This window comes from Littorina saxatilis, linkage group LG16 (assembly GCF_037325665.1).
Source record: "Littorina saxatilis isolate snail1 linkage group LG16, US_GU_Lsax_2.0, whole genome shotgun sequence".
NCBI lineage: Eukaryota > Metazoa > Mollusca > Gastropoda > Littorinimorpha > Littorinidae > Littorina > Littorina saxatilis.
In genome coordinates this window covers 19,107,764-19,128,528 of record NC_090260.1, presented here as the reverse complement: position 1 = coordinate 19,128,528, position 20,765 = coordinate 19,107,764, and the positions used below count along the sequence as shown (strand labels likewise).

Sequence of the window (20,765 nt, the reverse complement as noted above, 5' to 3'; positions counted from 1 at the left end):
TCTTTTTGTAGAATCCACCTTTCCATATCGACAACCTGCCCAGAATTACCACTTTCAGTCTGTAACTCGGTGGTTGCAAGTCCGACTATACTTAGGCCAACAAAAAAAAGTCTGTTTACGGTAACATAGGCCAAAAAAAATAGGGTGGGTAGGTCGGGATTTTTTTTTTTTCCCCAAAAAACATATTTTTACGTTATTTTTTTATTTTATTTTTTTTTCCCAAATGCCAAAAAAAAGTCTAGGGTAGCGCGAAAAAAATAGGGTTGGTCGGATTACCGTAAACAGACTATTTTTGGGGGGGGCCTTATCAGCCGTCAGATTCTCAGAGCGTGGTGCATAAAAATCAGACTGACACTGTACACAAAAACACAATCGCAACAGATGAAATGTTTGACTTGTTTATGTGCTTGTGAGTGAGAATGTTATTAATACTATTATCTGCCAACTTACCGGCTGCTGATCGTCGTGTCTGCGTGGCTGCATGATTCAGCTCACACCTGGAACCAAGAAAAAGATAAATGTAACAAAATGATACAAGAATAACTGCACACACTTTCCTGCTTTTGTACACCTAAAAACACTTTATTTTCTGCCATTGTATACATAAGGTGTTTTTGTTAATGTCACAATGTTCTGAATTGCCTTTCCCATACTGTGAACCTACCAATACATGCATGTAACCTTTTCTGAATAAAAAAATTGTGAAAAAAACCCAATAAAATGAGTACATGTACTTGTAAAATGGGACTAAATTCAGCAATGACAAAAATGGCAATATTCAAGTTCTGGGTCCACAATCCAAGTCAGTAGATGTAACTCATCTTGATCTACGCTATGGAATTGGAAAAAAACCCCACATTACTGAGTGAAACATGGGCATTTCCAGACACCTGGAGGGAGTCTGTGCAAGGGTGAGGTGGTGTGCAAGTGCAACCATGTCACCTTGTGACGTTAACCTGCACTACCCCTTCTTGTACAAATAGAACCTAGAAGGAGGGCGAGTTCGAAGCTCAGTCTCAATAACCTTTGTCACTTTCAGGGTAGGTTTGAATCTGGGTTCAGCAAGGAGCTTTTTGCTCATTAACACTGCCACCCTACCCCCCACCCTAACATGCACCCGATAAGATTAAGAACCACAGGTCACAGTGAGACTGACAGCCTGACGACTTTGAAAACACAAAGGCAGGCATGTATCTTTCCTCATCACCATAAATATTATACTTTGATGAGACATGTCAATGAAATGGCAGGAAGTCAAAAAGACAGCCAAATGTTTGTTTTGACTCACTCTGAGTAACAAAACACACAAAAAGTCAGAACATATCCTGAGCATATTACAGTGAACAACTACAAGTCCCAATCTAAGCCAATTGGTCTGAAGAGGACGTTAAACTTGAAAAGTCAGTTCAAGTTAGCCTTTGCAGGAGCCAGGAAGTAAAGGTGAACTGGGCCTAACAAAATACAGCAATCAATGGAATCAATCAATCAATCAATATGAGGCTTATATCGCGCGTATTCCGTGGGTACAGTTCCAAGCGCAGAGATTTTTTAAATTTTTATGCAATTTATATCGCGCACATATTCAAGGCGCAGGGATTTATTTATGCCGTGTGAGATGGAATTTTTTTTACACAATACATCACGCATTCACATCGGCCAGCAGATCGCAGCCATTTCAGCGCATATCCTACTTTTCACGGCCTATTATTCCAAGTCACACGGGTATTTTGGTGGACATTTTTATCTATGCCTATACAATTTTGCCAGGAAAGACCCTTTTGTCAATCGTGGGATCTTTAACGTGCACACCCCAATGTAGTGTACACGAAGGGACCTCGGTTTTTCGTCTCATCCGAAAGACTAGCACTTGAACCCACCACCTAGGTTAGGAAAGGGGGGAGAAAATAGCTAACGCCCTGACCCAGGGTCGAACTCGCAACCTCTCGCTTCCGAGCGCAAGTGCGTTACCACTCGGCCACCCGACTACAGTACCTCACTACCTGTGATTTTTCACATTCCAACCTGATCAACAGGGATTGGCTTGGGTTTTGTCCACTAGAGGTCCATTGACTGATTCGGCCATGAATCAATCAGTCATTTTGCAAACCAATCAGTCATTTTGCAAACCAATCAGTCAAGAAAAAACCTTTCCTTCCACCAGTGAGGAGAAACTTCTGAAAGTTCTTAACAATGTACAAATGAGAGGAAAATTCAATTCATTTCTTCATTTTCTTGTTTATTTTCAAATGGTCTTGCAGGAAGAGGAATAAAAGGTCTGAGGACACAATAACCATATATATGTATTTCAAATTAGTAAGGAAGGGAAGAAAAAAAGAAAGAACAAGACAGCAGACAAAAATAAGACAAGCTGACTGACTGCTGCATGTCTATTGGTCAGTTGACCGATTGAGACCCATGTGCCTCATGGCAAAAGACCGATGACCTACGCCCAAGCCAATCCCTGGATCAACTAAATCACTTAATTAGCTCCTCCATGTAACCAGGCAGTGGGCTTCACTCAAACCATAAAAAATACATCCCAGGGGGGGGGGGGGGGGGGTACCCCCCCCTCCCCCTATTCACAAGGTGGAATGGTTCATTCCATTTTCTATCAATGACTTCATGCTCCAAGAAAACTAAAGGCAAAAACTCTCCAAGCATCTATAACTTGTATTTATAACCCCCCCCCCCCCCCCATTTCTTCTACCCTCTGAATACCAACAACAATCTGAATGTTTAATGTGTGTGTTCAGGCTATCTCTGTGTCAACACACAAGATACAACTTACAAGCACACTGTTCAAGGTTGAAAAATACAGCAGTCCAAAGTGGTACTGTTGAGTTTGAAAACACAAAGTTAATAGAATCAAATATCAACACAAAGCTCCTTCTCAGAAGCAGTGTTATGAATAACAGCACCAGTACACAGGAACGCCGTCGAAGTGTGCTCAAAACATTACGTCATCAGCACATCTGTAGTTGCTAAAAGCCTCATTCACTTTACTCAAAATGTGCACCGTCGTGTGTTACAGCACAGAACAAGCCACACACTGAAATCGTTTGTCTACTAAACGACACAACTCCCAGAAACACACGTCTGTGTATCCACGTGACAACACACAACTCAGGAGTACAGGCCTTCGGTGTTACTTCGGACACAACCCGTCCATATTTCCGCTACAAAAGCTTGGCGGACAACGCTAAATAGACTCGCCCGGCAACCTGCCCACCCCCGTCAACAGTTCCGCTAAAGAGGGCACACCTCTTCGTCAAATTACCAAACGGTACCACATAATAACATTTTAAGCCTACTACGCTCATTACGTTTCTTATTTCCGGGTAGTTTCTAGGTAAAGAGATCGAACAGAAACAAAAATCAGTCGGTTAAAATCTATAAAATCCACAAAGATCGACTCTTCCGAGGTAGAAACGGAGTATGGGTTCCCGCTTCGAAGCATTTAGCAAAATACAAGGGCTCTGCTGACACAAAGGCACAGAAATACCGTAGCAGTGGCAAGTTTGAACGAAATAAAACACAATTTTCGAGTTTCCTTACGAAAAACGAGCTTCATTGAAGCATCTTCGGGTTACAGAAAATAAGTCACTACGTCTCGTACTCGTACATGAACACACCAAACATTGATCGGATTTTTCGGAAAGATGTTTGAAAAACAAAGCTCTCGCGGCAAAAGAAAAACAAATATTACCATCTGAGCTATAAAATATGAGATCTTGATGACTACAGCCAGTAGAATTATCATTAAGACACACGCTTATCCCGGTAAATCGAGTGTTTTGCAAATTGAATCTCTTTCCCTTCCTACACACCAGCCGTGTAGTAAATCCAAACAACACACTCCTCTCCAACGGCGAAAAACCATGGTGTACAGTGCATTTCACGGCGAATAAATGCACTTAACTGCCAGACTTGTTAGTTAAAACAGAAAGTCCGTTCAGCAATACTGTAGTTTCATATTTTATTGCTAAAAATGAGCTTTATTGTGGGCTAGGAGCCTGTAGTTTGATCGTCTGCGTCTGCCAGCGATAGCAATAGTTGAAAATCGTCGCAAAATCAACTGACTGTTTTTAGCGTTAGAGCCTAAAACACTCACCATCGATCTCAAATATGCACCGATGTATATCACCAAATGTCTTATACGCATGAAAATTTGACTTACCAGACAAACTGAACCAGGATGCCGCAAATAAAATCGGATAATATCGTCAGTTGTTTTGAACCTCCAGTGACCTCGCGAATGGAGACGAGGATTCCCTTGACCCAGGCGAAACTTAAAATATCCACCAATCAGAGCACACAATTTATCGCGATCTTTCGGGGGGATTTCCCGACATCTGCGTTTTTACTGTACGGGCAGATCAGCTTGTAGCTGCAGTTCCGAACTTCACCAACACTGTAGATCGTTTCACGCAAAGAAAAAAAGGCGTGTCGCGTAAAGCGATATCAAAACATGAAGTCAATCGGTCGATCATATTCAACACATTGGATTTTTAGTTCTCAGGCCAAGACTGGCGACTCAATCTGACAATCTCCGGAGTCAGTTTCGACCCGTACGGCCGCAAGGCAAGGACTGATCTTGGTAAAAACAGAGAAACCGTGTGCAACTTTAATTTGCATCAAAACTGATTTTCTTTATTTTTTTGCCCGTTTTCAGAAAACAAATATTAAGAGATATAAACATTTTGGATTCAAAACCTAATTCAAGACATAGCCGGACACCCGCCGCGATTGACTGAGTACAAAACTGAAGGGTTCCGGATTTCGTTGATATTTTGCCTGTGCCGATTCAAAGTGTTTTGGAACACATGTAATGATGTATGTGATTAAATTAGAGAAATCTACAGGACAAACTTTATGACACAGACCGTTTTGAATGTGACGACATGCCAAGAATCATTTTAACGATGGTTTGGTAATAGGGTGTGGCCGTATTAGGCCTATCCCGCGACCGATCAATTGTGACAATCACAGGGCTTATTATGTAAGTGGTGTAAATTTCAATTCAATTCAATTCAATTCAATACATATGCTATTTGGAGTTTTAATGTAAGTTGACTAGCATTAGCAATGATATTAACCATAATGTATTCAGTTGTGATTATAAAGTATTTCAAGTTATAAACAAGAGTATGTACGAGGATGTATGTGAGGGTGCGGGTATGGATATGTGTGGTTTGGGTTATGTGTTTATTAAGCCGTCATTAGTGTAATGGGGCTTACTGGATTTGCTCTGTCTTGTTTGTTTGTTTGAGGCGGGCGGGCGGTCGGTCGGTGTTTGTCGGGTAAGACTTGTATCTCTGGGTCAATTAAGCTCAAATTTCGTGAAATTGTTAGGAGTAGGGTTAGACGGGTGTATGGAAAAAAAATTACATTCCTAACGGTAGTCAAACGGAAGATATTAGCTTTTAACGCTTTTACAAACCGAGCCAGGGGACGAAACCCACTGACAGACTCTTACGTTTGCGGGAATTCCCGCACTCAGAACTCCGAGTTACTTCCCTTCGAGTCTCGTTCTCTGACAGCATGCGTTGGATTAGAACTTCGGACAAAAACAAGTGTTGACCTAGAAAGTATGGGCCGTTCATGAGTAATATCATTGGTACTGTGAAGGTTAAGTGACGCAAAAGTGTGTACGTCATTTACTTAGGAAAGAGGCGGTAATGAGTTACTTCCCTTCGGGTCTCGTTCTATCCCGGCAGCATGCGAACATGCGTTGGATTATTAAGCCGCCTTGTAAAGGGTGCTTACTGGATTTGCTCTGCCTGTTTGTCCGGGTTTCACGAGGTGTTTGTTTGTCTACCATGTCACCACGTGTAAAGAGCTCGGTCAAAAAAATTTTTTTTTATTAATTTATTCATTTAATTTTTTAAACATTAATTCTTTCTAACATTTATTTATTTACTTAATTTTTTTTTAATAATTTATTAATTTAAAAAAAAATCTCCCTCCCTCTGTCTGTCTGTCTGTCTGTCTGTCTGTCTGTCTGTCTCCGTGTCCCATCCCCATATTACCAAGGGCGGCTTCTTGACCCCGATAAGGTCAACACTTGTTGATGTGTACTTTTATGTTTCCATACGTTTTGAGGCTGGGTTTTTTACTGTGATGTTATTTCGTACACGAGCCAAAAGCCGGATACATGTCTGTTTGTTGCATTCAGACTAATACAGTTTTATTGAATTGAATTAAATATTTCCTGAATCACCTGCCCGATTTCTATAACATTTAAAAAAAATCATGATGTTGCTTAAAGCCTCTTGTATACGCAATTTGTGATAACATCCCAAAATCAGTTGCACACTATTTACACATAAAAACCTGTGAGAAATCAAAACCAGAAGACTCCAAAATCAAACGGCTACCTGTATAATCATCCCCATGCAATTTTGAATCCCCAGAGCCCCTAGAATCTTCCGCATTGGCTTCAATAAATACGACGCAGAATTAAAGAGTTTGGTATATATATATACACACCTTTCGCGCTCGAAAGCTGGTTAACGTTAAAATATACCTGCGCAGTCACGTTTCAGCCGCGGCATATTATTCTAGGGCGAGGGATTATGACGAGTACCCAGTCACACACACACACACACACTGCACCGGCACACACTGACACCGGCACACACACACACACACACACTGGCACACACACACTGACACTGACACCCACACACTGGCGGACTGGCACACACATATACTGGCACACCGGCACACACTGGCACACACACACACTGGCAAACACACACTGGCACCGACACACACACACACACACACATGTGCACTGAACACACTGACCATATTATTATTGTTTGTGACCAAAACACTGATTTTAACCGATACATATTTTGGATCCAGGTCCAACAGTCCTATTGTTATAAGTGTCTTGTAACAACACGGCTGAAAGAGTATATTGATTTTGTAATTCTGGTGATAAATTTGTTCACATTATGTTGCAAATGAGACTGAATCAGAGAATAGCATATCCGGCTTTCAGTGAAAGGCGAGGGGGCACAATCACACCCAATTCACAACCAAGAAATGTTGGTCACGCAATCCGTTTGACAAAGTCTTGATGACTGTGGGATTGCAGTTTCAGCTCGGAAGCAGGCTGCCATATTCGTAGCGTTCATCAATTAATTCATATTGTTTACATGGGCCAATAATGTTATAAAACTGTACCTAAGGGGATATAATAACGATTGGCTGTAGCTTTCGAACACAGAAAAAATTATTTCAGTATTGCAAAATTGCGCTTTGACTGTCTCCGACTCCATCCGTTTGGTTTACGAAACGTCACTAAGTGACGTCACGGTCTAAAAATAGCCCAAGTCCTGGAGAACTGTTGCTAAACAATGCAATAAAGAATTAATTATTTCTCGTAATTGGTAAGGACTTCAAACCTAAAACTTTGCAGGAAGCTTAATTTATACATCCCCGCAACGATGGGAAAAGCCCTGGAAGTAATTAAACTAATTAAATAGGACTATATGTCAGCCTTTAAAAACTAGCGAATTACTAGTTTGATCATTAACGTTGTCATTTAACATCGACTTGTCAGAAACAGATTACAAAATTATTGCATTGTATTCCTCATCTTCTTCTAAATAAAATAAATAAAAATAGATATATCATGTTAACTCTAAAAATGTGCTCAGAATGAAAGAAATTGGTTCAGTGAGTACTTTGCTTGCTTTGTGGAGACGAGCGAAACCCGTTTCGGTGTTCGGGTATGTTTTGCCGAGACTTTCTAAACTTTCTTTCTTTATTTGGTGTTTAACGTCGTTTTCAACCACGAAGGTTATATCGCGACGGGGAAAGGGGGGGGAGATGGGATAGAGCCTCTTGTTAATTGTTTCTTGTTCACAAAAGCACTAATCAAAAAATTGCTCCAGGGCCGCTTGCAACGGTAGTACAATATATGACCTTACTGGGAGAATGCAAGTTTCCAGTACAAAGGACTTAACATTTCTTACATACGGCTTGACTAAAATCTTTACAAACATTGACTATATTCTATACAAGAAACACTTAACAAGGGTAAAAGGAGAAACAGAATCCGTCAGTCGCCTCTTACGACATGCTGGGGAGCATCGGATAAATTCTTCCCCCTAACCCGCGGGGGGTGACTTTCTAAACGTAATCTCGGCGATGACTGTTTTTTTGTGTGTGTTGATCTTTTAGTTTGACACCAATTGACTAATATATCGCTTCAGGCGACGTGTCCATGCATTATGTAACAGGGGTGGTGTAACTTGTTAACTGATAGGAAGGAATACTTCCGTTATTTTCAGTGCTACTTGATTTGACTTCTGTGTGTGTGTCTGTGTGTGTGTGTGTATGTGGGATTGTGTGTGTGTTTTGTATGTGTGTGAGAGAGAGATAGTGTGTGTGTGTGTGTGTGTATGTGGAATTGTGTGTGTGTGTTTTGTATGTGTGTGAGAGAGAGATAGTGTGTGTGTATGTGTATGTGTGTGTGTATGTGTGTGTGTGTGTGTGTGTGTGTGTATGTGTGTGTGTGTGTGTTTTGTATGTGTGTGAGAGAGAGATTGTGTGTGTGTGTGTGTGCGTGTGTGTGTGTGCGTGTGTGTGTGTGTGTGTGTGTGTGTGTGTGTGTGTGTGTGTGTGTGTATGTGCGCCTGCGGGCTTTGCCTTTCTGCACTGTTGGTTATTGATTGTTTATTTGGGAGTGTTTTGAGGTGTCATTTAATTAGATTAAACCCAAAAATTGTTAAAGGTTTGTGATTGAATGTACACGGCCATTCACTTATATTTTGCACAGCATGTGGGTCATTGAAAAACGCAAATAACTAAACAAACAAAAACAATCACACACACACACACACACCAGAGAGAGAGAGAGAGAGAGAGAGAGAGAGAGAGAGAGAGAGAGAGAGAGAGAGAGAGAGAGAGAGAGAGAGAGAGAGAGAGAGGATAACATAACCTTTTTTTCCAATGCCGGCAATGATTTTAGCAATTGTTTTGTTTTGTTACAATAAGCCCTATCTATGTCTATAACAAAAAACTCTGAGAGAGAGAGAGAGAGAGAGAGAGAGAGAGAGAGAGAGAGAGAGAGAGAGAGACTAACAAACAAACAAAGGCACACGTACACCTGGTTCATTAAATTTTTTACTGAGATACACTGAAGTAAACACATCCATGTACGACGGCAATACAAACAAATATGCAAGACAATATCACCTAAAATCATACAAATTAAATCATATCAAACGGTCAGCTTTCTTATTAACTTTCTTATTGATAAAATAAGAGCATCACCAGCCCAGAAAGTCCAAAAATGGTGCAAAATGCTTCTCAAAATGTACCAGCCAGAGAGCAAAATTGACTGGCCAAACCAACCATTTCAGCATTTGGTTCAGCAACGTTACTACATTTGCATGGCGACTAGATGAAAATGTGTACTCGCCAGTTACCTGTTTCTATTCGCCATGGCGAGTAAAATACTCGCCACTTTCAGGGCAGATCACATATGATATGACAAAGACACCAACTGACAAACAAACCAACAACTCCCTTTCCAAAATTACAATATTGATTGTGACATTAGATGCTGACTATATATCCTTGCTGTACTTCACAAAATATCTAAATTTGTGCTGTCTTGAGAAAAACTTTATTTTTTAAATTTACTGCATCAAATATATAACTTCTATTCATGGGTTGATATTTTCTTTAGAACAGTGCAATAGCAGTTTAAATGTGTGTCAATGTCAGTTGTTAATGATATTCAGTAAAATATCGAGATAACTAAGCTTTTTATCTGAAGGTATCATCCAGAATTATATGAGTTTTTCTCCCGTTGTCACCTAACCTTCAGTGGCCAAATTTCATATTTCTGAGAAAAAAAATATGTGTAAGGTAAAAATACAACGGCAGCAACATCGTATCTTCCATGTTATGAGTTAGTTTCCGTCCAAGTGTGGCACAAAAACCTCGTAAGTTTACCTTTAAGCAGGCTTTTTTTGCGCTCCTTTACAACAAATGAAGATACAAGTTTTCGTCTCAATTACTTTTTCTTACTTTAAAAAAGCAGCTAGAGATACAAGCTTCTCTCACCAAATGGGCAAAAAATAAAGGGAGTTTACTTTTGTTTTTGTAACAAAACCTCAAAAATTGAGATTCGAGGTTTGTGCATTACAGCAACGCTATATAGGTGGCTCACCGAGAATACAAAACAGTCCATGTTTGTGTGAGTTTCTTAGTAAGACATAAAATGACTTTGAACTAAAACGGATGGAAACATAAATGTTATTTGTACAGTATTAATATCAATATGACATTTGAAACAGATCACAGTCATTTTTTGCTTGCCTGCTAGCAATATCTGTGTAAAATGTCATATTATGGTCAAAATTAAATAAACATATTTCTTTTAGTTTTATCCACCAGAAAAAAACACAACCATATCACATTACTTCATATCAATTACATGATCTAATCTATTTTAAGAATGTAATAAAAAGAGACAAAAATAAAGACAAGCAAGAGAATATTTCACTTTCATATGTTGTGGGTGATAGAATAAGAAAGCATCTGAGAGAGAGAGAGAGAGAGAGAGAGAGAGAGAGAGAGAGAGAGAGAGAGAGAGAGAGAGAGAGAGAGAGAGAGAGAGAGAGAGAGAGATCTACTAATACAGATACAGTATATTTCTATTTACAATTGAAAATCTGTGAATAACATATATATAATTTGCATTCCTCCATGCAGAGAGAGAGAGAGAGAGAGAGAGAGAGAGAGAGAGAGAGAGAGAGAGAGAGAGAGAGAGAGAGAGAGAGAGAGAGAGAGAGAGAGAGAGAGAGAGAGAGATCTACTAATACAGATACAGTGTATTTCTATTTACAATTGAAAATCTGTGAATAAAATAAATTATATATAATTTGCATTCCTCCATGCAGAATAAAAACCCATTCCCATCTCATTTGAGGAAGTGAACATGATTTGTGTGGAAAACGAAATACAGTGGAACCTCTCCTTTAAGCCATCCCCAATTTAAGACTCCCTTCCTTTTTAAGATCTTGATTGTTAACATTTTCTGTTCATAACATCTGTAAATTTATCCCGATTTTAAGACTCCCTTCCTTTTTAAGATCTTGATTGTTAACATTTTCTGTTCATAACATCTGTAAATTTATCCCGATTTTAAGACTCCCTTCCTTTTTAAGATCTTGAGTGTTAACATTTTCTGTTCATAACATCTGTAAATTTACCCCGATTTTAAGACTCCATCCTTTTTAAGGCCAGATTTTGGCCCAGGTTTTGGGAGGTTCCTCTGCACATGTAATTTCTTGACTAGTGGTATAAAAAGTTCAAGCTGAAGTTGGCTTCATAAATGCAGCACCTCTCTTTGTTTAACTCAAAAGTTAGGCCCCCATGTAAACAAACAAATTTGTTTTCTTGGGGGGGTTATGTTTTTATTTGGGGGACAAAATCTTTGTGTGAACTACATATTCGGTCGAGACTTTAGGTTCAACAATTGGTCTTTGGATTTGTGGCGTATCAGATGATTTGGTCCAAACCGCATCGAACGCAGAAGAAGAAGAAGAAGGTCCAAACCAGTTGGACGAATCTTACAGTTCAACATGGTCTTTCAATTTTTGGGGTTTCACATGATTTGGTCCAAACTAGTTAGATGAATCTTTCAGTTCAACATGGTCTTTCAATTTGTGGCGTATCACATGATTTGGTCCAAACTAGTTTGATGAATCTTTCAATTAAACATGGTCTTTCAATTTGTGGCGTTTCACATGATTTGGTCCAAACTAGTAGGACGATTCTTTAGTTTGAGTCTATAAATTTGTGGCGTTTCACATGGTTCGGTCCAGTGAATTTTGCCAAGCAGATGTCATAACTGTACGATTCGTTACCACTAAATTGCACCTTGATTTGTAGTGTTTCGTATCATTTGGTCCAGACTACTTGGACGATGTCTGTGTGGCGTTTCAAGTGATTCGGTCCAGTGAATTCTGCCAAGCAGATGTCTCACCGGTGTGGTTTGTTACCACTGAAATGCACCTTCATCTGTGTTTTTTCAAATGTTTTGGTCCGGACTACTTGGACGAATCTTTAACTTTAAGTTCAACATGGTCTATGGATTTGTGGCGTTTTACATGATTCGGTCCAGTGAATTCTGCCAAGCAGATGTCACAGCTGTACGATTTGTTTCCACTGAAATGCACCTTGCTGCGATGCTGACTCAATGCGGAGGAGTGTTTGTAGTTGGCTGTGCACAGGTCACACTGGTACGGCCTTTCCACTTCGTGTATCTTTCTGTGACTAATCAACCCGCCGACTTGCTTGAAGGCAGCATCACAGACTTCGCACTGATAGGTCCTTGTGTCTGAGTGAATCTTCATGTGGTTGGTCAGGTTGGAAGCCTGCCTGAACGCTGCAGGGCATTCCTCGCATTTGAAAGGTTTCAACCCCGTGTGTATCAAGAGGTGAGATTTTAAACTGGTCTTTTCACCGAAGGCTGCGTGGCATTGGTCGCATTTGTACGGTTTCAACTTATGGTCTTTGGTCCAGTGTTGTTTGAGGAGAATCTTGCCCGTGAAAAAAGCAGAGCATATCTCGCATTTGAACTTTTTCTCGCTGAGGTGCACTCGCGTACGATGCCGACTCATGTCCGAGGCACTCGTGAAGGTGTCGGGGCAAAGGTCACACTGAAACTCCCCCTTGAACTCGTTCTTGTGGACTCGAATCATGTGTTTCCTCAAGTTACCCGACTGCTTCGGGGTATAGTCACAGTATTTGCATTGATGTGTTTTCTCCACGGGGTGAGCCTCCTTGCAGTGTTCTTTCAGCTCACAGGAGTTTGGAAAGCGTGCCGAACACTGCTGGCACCTGAAAGGCAGCAGTTCACTGTGGCTACGAAACAGGTGATAGTTCAACGAGGTCAACTGAGAGTACACAGAAGAGCAAAACTCGCACTTATACGGCTTTTCACCAGTGTGAGTTCTCATGTGCACATGCAGAGCGCTTTTGTATTGGCAGACTAAGAAACAAATGGGACACTTGAAGCGTTCTGCCTTTCCAGAAATTTCATCGTCCAACTTAGAGCCTTCCGACTCCTGCGACTGTCCAGGACTGGGAGCGAGGGTCATACCCTCGGGTCTCTTTGCATTGTGTATATCCACAGCATGTCTGAGGAGCGATGAAAAGTCATCAAATATTTTCCTGCAGATTCTACACGCTGGAAAGCGCTCCGTGCTCGGGTGCTCATCCAGATGCTGAAGCAACAGGCTGGGGTTATCGAACGCGTCCGTACAAAACCCACACATGTATATGTTTGCTATCGCAATAGAAGTTGGCAAAATTGTTTGCTTATCTTTGTCAACGCTCTGTTTCTCTCCGTGGAGATTTGTTTGAAATTGCAAAGGCAGCTCTTCTTCATCTGATGAGTCCCTTCTCTCTATTTTCACGACCACTTCATTGAAGTCCTCTGTACTTTCTCCTTCATTGTGTGTTGTCTCTTCAGCATTTTTTGTTGCAGATTTTCCGCTAGCTTTCCTTTTGCAGGCAGTTTTGTTTAAGGCAAGCTTCAGGGAAAAGCGCCTGCTTGTTTCACCTGAACGTTTTGTGGTTTCTGTTTTAACATCTTTATCAACCTTCTTGGGGCTTTCAACTTTTCCAACATGGATCTCGTCTGTTTTGTCTCTATTAGTATCGGACGGCGGATCCGTGTTCCTCTCTGCTTCTGACTGTTTCTCAAACTGCAGTGGCAACGCCTCTTCCTCTCTATCTGAAGAATAAGGATTTTCTTCATTAGTCGCCAGTTCTTCACAATTCTTACTCTGAAGTTCTGAATCAACTCTGTCATCTTTGAACTGTGGGGTTTCCTTTGCCATTGCTGAAACTGTTTTTTTCTCAAATTGCATTGGCAAGTCTTCTCCTTCTCTTTCTACATTAGTGATCAATTCTTTACAATTCTTACTCTGAATTTCTGCATCAATTCTGCGAATTTTGAACTGTGAGGTTTCCTTTGCCATTGCTGCAACTGTCCTGTTCTCAAATTGCATTGGTAAGTCCTCTTTCTCTCTATCTGAAGAATAAGTATGTGCTACATTAGTTGCCAGTGCTTCACAATTCTTACTCTGAATTTCTGCATCAACTCTGTCAACTCTGAACTGTGAGTGTGAGGATTCCTTTGCCATTGCTGCAACTGTTTGTTTCTCAAATTGCATTGGCAAGTCCTCTTCTTCTTCTTCTGAAGTGTCTATCGTTTCTGTTTTCATAGTCGCATCGTGATTAGAATGCTCTGGGATTTCCATTCTGATGAATGTCAATGATTCCGTCACTGTGTGTGTGTGTTCAAAGTGCCTTTCAGTCACACTTCAAAACAATGTTGATATTGATCTCTATAAGCTCCAAGGGTTGAACTGTTGGCTCATATCTCAGTGTGTCTCTGAAAAAAGGTTTGTTCACATGCTTTATGTCCGTTAAGCACAGCCTATATATATATTTGTTCTACTTCTGATTGCTGTCACTGTCACATGCGTGTGATGCATTAAAACTGTCTTTGACGCTGTGAAACAGTTTTGCTAGGCCAGTTTTCCTCTCCAATGTTGATCTGATGATGAAATCAATACAGTATTTGCATTGTCAATTCCTTCACTGAAAAAGTCTAGGCTGTCAAGTGTTGGTCTGATGCAAACTGAAGTGTCCTCTCCCAGGTCCAGACGGGTGGATTGAAGCTTGGGGATGAACCTGTCAAGCCTGAAAAAAAGAAAATCACTAAAGAATTAAAGAAACTAACCAACACTGCACTTTTGCTACCTTTCATATTCAGGCAATGAGCGGCAGTAAAATTAAACTTGGAGAATACATGAAATAACCTAGTTTTCTGGGTAGTTATTGAAGAGACTTATACAAATAAATGGAACAAATTTAAATACTAATGGACACAGACTGCCGTTGCTATGGAAACAGCCGCCATATTAGATTTCTAGGAAACGGTTTTACAGCAACATCATACATCAGACATGCATAATAATAACAATATTTTGACTACAGACTACAGTTGAATTTAAATTAATTTTTGTAATAAGGATTAATGAATTTCTGCATATCCATAAATCTTTATTTCTAAAATTAATTTAAATTCAACTGTAGTTTTTTGTCACAATATCGTTCTATATGATTGTAGATAAAAGTCTTGTGTATCTTTGTGCCAAATATTAAGCATTTTGTATGATGTTGCTGTAAAACCGTTTCCTAGAAATCCAATATGGCGCTGTGTATGCCAGTTTCCATAGCGACGGCAATCAATGTCCTTTAGTTTTCGCAATTTTTTCATTTCTTTATATAAGTCACTTCAATAACTACGCAGAAAACTGAGTTACTCCATGTATTTTCCATGTTTCATTTTGGTCGTTCTAGTGCCGCTCATTGCCTTAATCAAAGTTCATGCAATAAATCTCACCCTACCCCAGTCTCTCATTTGACTTGAGACTTCTCTCTAATAAGACACTACATTGGGGCGGGGACGTAGCTCAGTCGGTAGCGCGCTGGATTTGTGTCCAGTTGGCCGCTGTCAGCGTGAGTTCGTCCCCACGTTCGGCGAGAGATTTATTTCTCAGAGTCAGAGTCAACTTTGTGTGCAGACTCTCCTCGGTGTCCGAACACCCCCGTGTGTACACGCAAGCACAAGACCAAGTGCGCACGAAAAAGATCCTGTAATCCATGTCAGAGTTCGGTGGGTTATAGAAACACGAAAATACCCAGCATGCTTCCTCCAAAAGCGGCGTATGGCTGCCTAAATGGCGGGGTAAAAAACGGTCATACACGTAAAATTCCACTCGAGCAAAAAACACGTGTACATGGGAGTTTCAGCCCACGAACGCAGAAGAAGAAGAAGAAGACAATACATTGTCACATTTTTGCTTCGCAAGATAATACATCAGCAAATGTACCTCCATTTTAAGGCTCCATCTCTTTTTAACACACTCACATGCATACACCCTCTCTCTCCTCCTCCAGCCCAACACACACACACATGTATACTAGAATGTCATCAAGACACAGACAGGCTAGTTTAAAGGAACACTCCTTCTCGTGAAAGGAGTTGGACTCACCATCTTAGATGATCAGGATGGAGGGTCTTTTCCCCATATAAAAACAAGAGGCGAAGCCTTCAAGGCTCACGTAAGAAATCGACAAACAGTAACACAAACTCAATCACTTCGTCACACATACCAGGGCTGGACCAAGTTCGTTTGAGGGGGGGGGGGGTTCCAACTGAAGGCAGGGGTCCAAAGTCCACATTTTTTTTTCTCCGAGAGGTACATTGGATGGCCAGGGGGGGGGGGGGGGGTTCCGGAACCCCAGGACCCCCCCCCCCCCCCAGATCCGGCCCTGCATACACACACACAGTAAGCGGCATAGGTGACACTGTGCAAGAAAGCGAGACACTAGATCTAGATCTGAATGGCCGATTTCGAAGAAAAAACTAGTCTCTGCCCGCTCAAAACTAACAATGACCGAGACTTTCAGTAATTCCTTCGCGTGACGTCTAACCCTCTTACGTCATAATGTGACGTCTTCAAATGTTGTGACGTCTTCAAATGTTAAAGTTTCTACCACAGACATACATACATACGCACGCACGCACGCACAGACAGACAAAAGTTAGCATCGCATAGGCTACACTTACGTGAGCCAAAAACCTGGCCAATTCTGAGGAGGTCAGCCGAACTGTCTTTATGAGAAGGAGTGTGCCTCTAAAGGCCACTACTAACTACAGCTGATCCAAGCCGAACTAGGTTCTGTGAATGGTAGGCGAATGTTAGTATGTTACACCGTGCCTTGTTTGGTATACTAACTAGCGGCAAATATTTCGGTGACACCGGTCACATGAACAAGAAATATCACGTGAGAAGACTCGTGATCAGTTGATGGCGTTATAGCCGCCATTATTGTCACTCTTCAAGGGTGAAGATACACAAATATTCAACCAATGAAAAGTCAGTTCATCTAAGGTTACAGTGACACGCTGCAAGGTTTGCAGGAGTGAATCTGTGAACCTCGAACGTTGCAGCAGCAACCCCAAAACAGGGGAATCCCCTGATTTGATGACATAGTGCAACGTTCGCCGAACCTAGTTTGGCTTGGTTCGGCTGTAGTTAGTAGCGGGCTTATCTTGAATAACCAATAATAATTGTTCCTTACCTTCAGTACCTGCTCACACTGGCAGAAAACCGACTGACGTGTGCTGGATCATGCGCATGACTGGATTAAGCACAGCTCTTGTGGTTCTGAAATAGAAAGCATGAAGTTAAAAGTAAAGACTAACAATGCTTGCTAATGACACAAGTCTGGACAGATTTGCTATCAATAAGTTTGTTTGTTTGTTTGTTTGTTCGTTCATGGGCTGAAACTCCCACGGCTTTTACGTGTATGACCATTTTTACCCCGCCATTTAGGCAGCCATACGCCGCTTTCGGAGGAAGCATGCTGGGTATTTTCGTGTTTCTATAACCCACCCAACTCTGACATGGATTACAGGATCTTTTTCGTGCGCACTTGGTCCTGTGCTTGCGTGTACACATGGGGGTGTTCGGACACCGAGGAGAGTCTGCACACAAAGTTGACTCAGAGAAATAAATCTCACGCCGAACGTGGGGACGAACTCACGCCGACAGCGGCCAACTGGATACAAATCCAGCGCGCTACCGACTGAGCTACATCTGAACTACAATAGAACCCTCCCAATCTAAGACTCTGTCTTTTAAATCAAAGACCTTGCTTATTCAGATTTTCTGTACAGAACTTCTGTCAATTTACATCCATTTTAAGACTTTTTATTTGTTAAGATCTGATTTTCTCAGATTTTCGTAGATTTCAAAAGGGGGCCTAGTGGGGGTCCACAGTAAAAACGCTACTCCTCAAACTGATCCTACTGGAAAAACAAGTATTTTGCATTTTAAGTTTACTCATTTACTGTCAACATTATTCAACTTTTTTTCTCAGATCACTATTTAAACATCAAGGTATGGAAGATCTGTCATGCATGTGACAAAATTGAACGGGTGCACGTAAACACCAAAGTTAAGCATCAACTTTGCCCTCCCAATCAAAATCTGTGCAGAAATTATAATATACTCAGCAAAAAAAAAAGGCCTTCCGCAGTTAAAACAAAAGAGAAAAAACACACCTGACTATACATTTCCGTGAGAATGAATTATTATTATTATTAATAGCTATTAGTATTATATTTTAAAGTGTGATGATTGGGTCTTATATTTTGACACAACGAACCTGACTGATGGTAATATGTACACACACACTTTATCAGCATGAATGTTTGTAATAGACCTTTTTGATATGTGAGCATCTCTCGCAAAATATTCCCGAGCCACGCTCTCTTTGTAATGCTTTTAACTTCAAACCTTGGCTTTCGCAGCTCGCGCAAGATTGCTGAACCACATGCCTAAGTTTACGAGAACTTGGAATACCGATAGGGTCTATTGTAGTGACCAGAAAAATTAGATAGGCCGTAACGCCCTTGTACATCTTCTTCTTCTGCGTTCGTGGGCTGAAACTCCCACGTACACTCGTGTTTTTTGCATGAGTGGAATTTTACGTGTATGACCGTTTTTTACCCCGCCATTTAGGCAGCCATACGCCGTTTTCGGAGGAAGCATGCTGGGTATTTTCGTGTTTCTATAACCCACCGAACTCTGACATGGATTACAGGATCTTTTTCGTGCGCACTTGGTCTTGTGCTTGCGTGTACACACGGGGGTGTTCGGACACCGAGGAGAGTCTGCACACAAAGTTGACTCTGAGAAATAAATCTCTCGCCGAACGTGGGGACGAACTCACGCTGACAGCGGCCAACTGGATACAAATCCAGCGCGCTACCGACTGAGCTACATCCCCGCCCCCTTGTACATCAATGCATCATACTTAGTTTAATTCTAAAATGTTGACATCTTCTTAGACATTTTTGAAAGCGCTCAAAGTCAGTGTCTCATTAATGGTAGGTGCAAGACAATTCGAGCGTGGTGCTTTTGTGTTGAAGCAGGCCTTGGTCTTCGGTCTCTGACGCATTCCTTTCTGATTTGACACATTGGACCTAGCCTTGTCCGGTCGATGGACCGATAGTTGTTACGTTTTGGTGGTCAACTGACCGATACATATATTCGTACAAGGCGGACAAGGTCTGCAATGAATGGAATGGGAGTTGCAAAGTCGGAAAACAAACCCCGATCGAAATGCTCATGTTCGCTACAAGTAAAAATGCACTCGGTGCCGAGTCTGTGTTTGTCGTCATTGACACTCGAGGCTGCGTTTACGGAAATACCCTATCCAGCCGGTGTACATATTTACCGAAAACGGCACAAAGTTCATCAATATAATACTACAGCATGGTAATGCGAAGATCAGGCAGGATCCCTACCTTCGCACACCGGGCACTGTATTGGAAAGGGTAGGCCAGGAATGTCAGGCTCTTTCTCCTCGCAAAGTTTATGAACAATTAAAACTAGGAAGCGACATCAAAGCAAAGTGTTATCATTGTTCAATTGCTTTATTGTCATTTTTGCGTAAAAAGATAGATTTAACTCCGGACTGTAAGTTATTTTGCATTGCATGTATCAAAGGTATGGCCATACAATTTGGACCTATAGTTTTTTTAAAGCCAGGACATTTGGACCTTTTGTTTTCTTTTAGGGAGGTCCAAATGACCTATTGTCTTCTTAGGCTGGCAACAACACTGTTGATGGAAACATTTTTATGGTTGTTTGTTAGTGTTACTTTGACAGTTTCAACTTTCATGAGCATGGTCAACAGAAATCTTGTCAACATTATCGCTGGTGTCTTGAGTTTTAAATGGACACCTTCGCATGGTATGCATGCAAACTATAAAATGCAGATCATAAATCTCATTGGAAGGAGACGCATTTTTTCGACACCACCACACCTCTGAAACAGGAGCAAAAGCTCTACTTTGGTGTTCGTTTTTGATTTGTTTCTTCTTCTCAAAATCCAATACGCCCTTCTCTAGTCTAACTCTAAGTTCTTGTTCTTACGACAAATGAAAGATCTGGGGGAAAAGCAACACAATTAGCGCACTGAAACATTACATATGTGTGCCAAATGTGGATTCACTTTCGTTCTCTGCTTCACTCACTTACCACTAACTAAGGAAATTTGGTGAAATCTGAGAACAACATCTCTTTTCAAGGCGTAGGGTACAGGCAATCAATACAATCGATGATCACCGAAGCCGACGGAAACCGGAAGTCACACAGACGTCGAAACACCAAAATCGCAGGAAACAAGTAAGCTTTACTTGCAAAGAAGCAAACCCCCTCATCAAACGAGTTGGTTTTAGCTTTGCGCTTCAAAACTAACACACAAATTAACAAAGAAAGAGAGAAAGAAACCAACAACAACAAAACAGAAAATTAGGTACATGTATCAGGGTTTCAGAATTTTAATAAAATGTCGAATACACATCTATGGCTAGAGGTACGGCGCGCGCGCGCGCGCGCACACACACCGTGGCACACATACACACTGACACACACGACCACACACATACACGTACCCACACACACGTAATTATTCATTACCAGAGACATACATCTATCTATGTCTCTGTCATTACTCAGACACTTTTCATTTTTTTCCCCGTACAGTTTTTTTTTAATTTTTTTTATTTTTATTTTTTTTTAATTCCTTATATTTACAAATCAAATTTTCTACTTAATATTTGAAACTCGAAAATTACG

The 20,765-nt window shown here is 41.0% G+C and overlaps 2 protein-coding genes across 5 annotated transcripts in view; both read right to left on the bottom strand.

Moving 5' to 3' along the window:
• LOC138951464 (paired amphipathic helix protein Sin3a-like) overlaps positions 1–4,301 on the bottom strand; it is a 76,670-nt gene extending 72,369 nt beyond the window's left edge. For all 4 annotated transcript variants that reach the window (XM_070323059.1, XM_070323062.1, XM_070323060.1 and 1 more), the window contains exons 1-2: positions 4,178–4,301; positions 451–497 (exon numbers count right to left, since the gene is read on the bottom strand). In XM_070323059.1, coding sequence (XP_070179160.1) covers positions 451–483 — 33 coding nt within the window. In that variant the 5' untranslated portion in view covers positions 484–497; positions 4,178–4,301. The remainder of the gene's footprint in view (positions 1–450; positions 498–4,177) is intronic.
• A 4,824-nt stretch (positions 4,302–9,125) lies between these two features.
• LOC138951482 (zinc finger protein 90-like) lies at positions 9,126–20,274 on the bottom strand. Its single transcript, XM_070323084.1, has 3 exons — positions 20,166–20,274; positions 17,197–17,282; positions 9,126–14,745 (listed from the first exon to the last, which is right to left on the bottom strand). The coding sequence occupies exon 3, from the start codon at positions 14,298–14,300 to the stop codon at positions 12,081–12,083; it is 2,220 nt and encodes a 739-aa protein (XP_070179185.1). The 5' UTR covers positions 14,301–14,745; positions 17,197–17,282; positions 20,166–20,274; the 3' UTR covers positions 9,126–12,080.
• Positions 20,275–20,765: the final 491 nt, after the last annotated feature.

Coding starts and splice junctions, on each gene's coding strand:
- LOC138951482 (XM_070323084.1), bottom strand. CDS start 14,300: ATGGAAATCCCAGAGCATTCTAATCACGATGCGACTATGAAAACAGAA.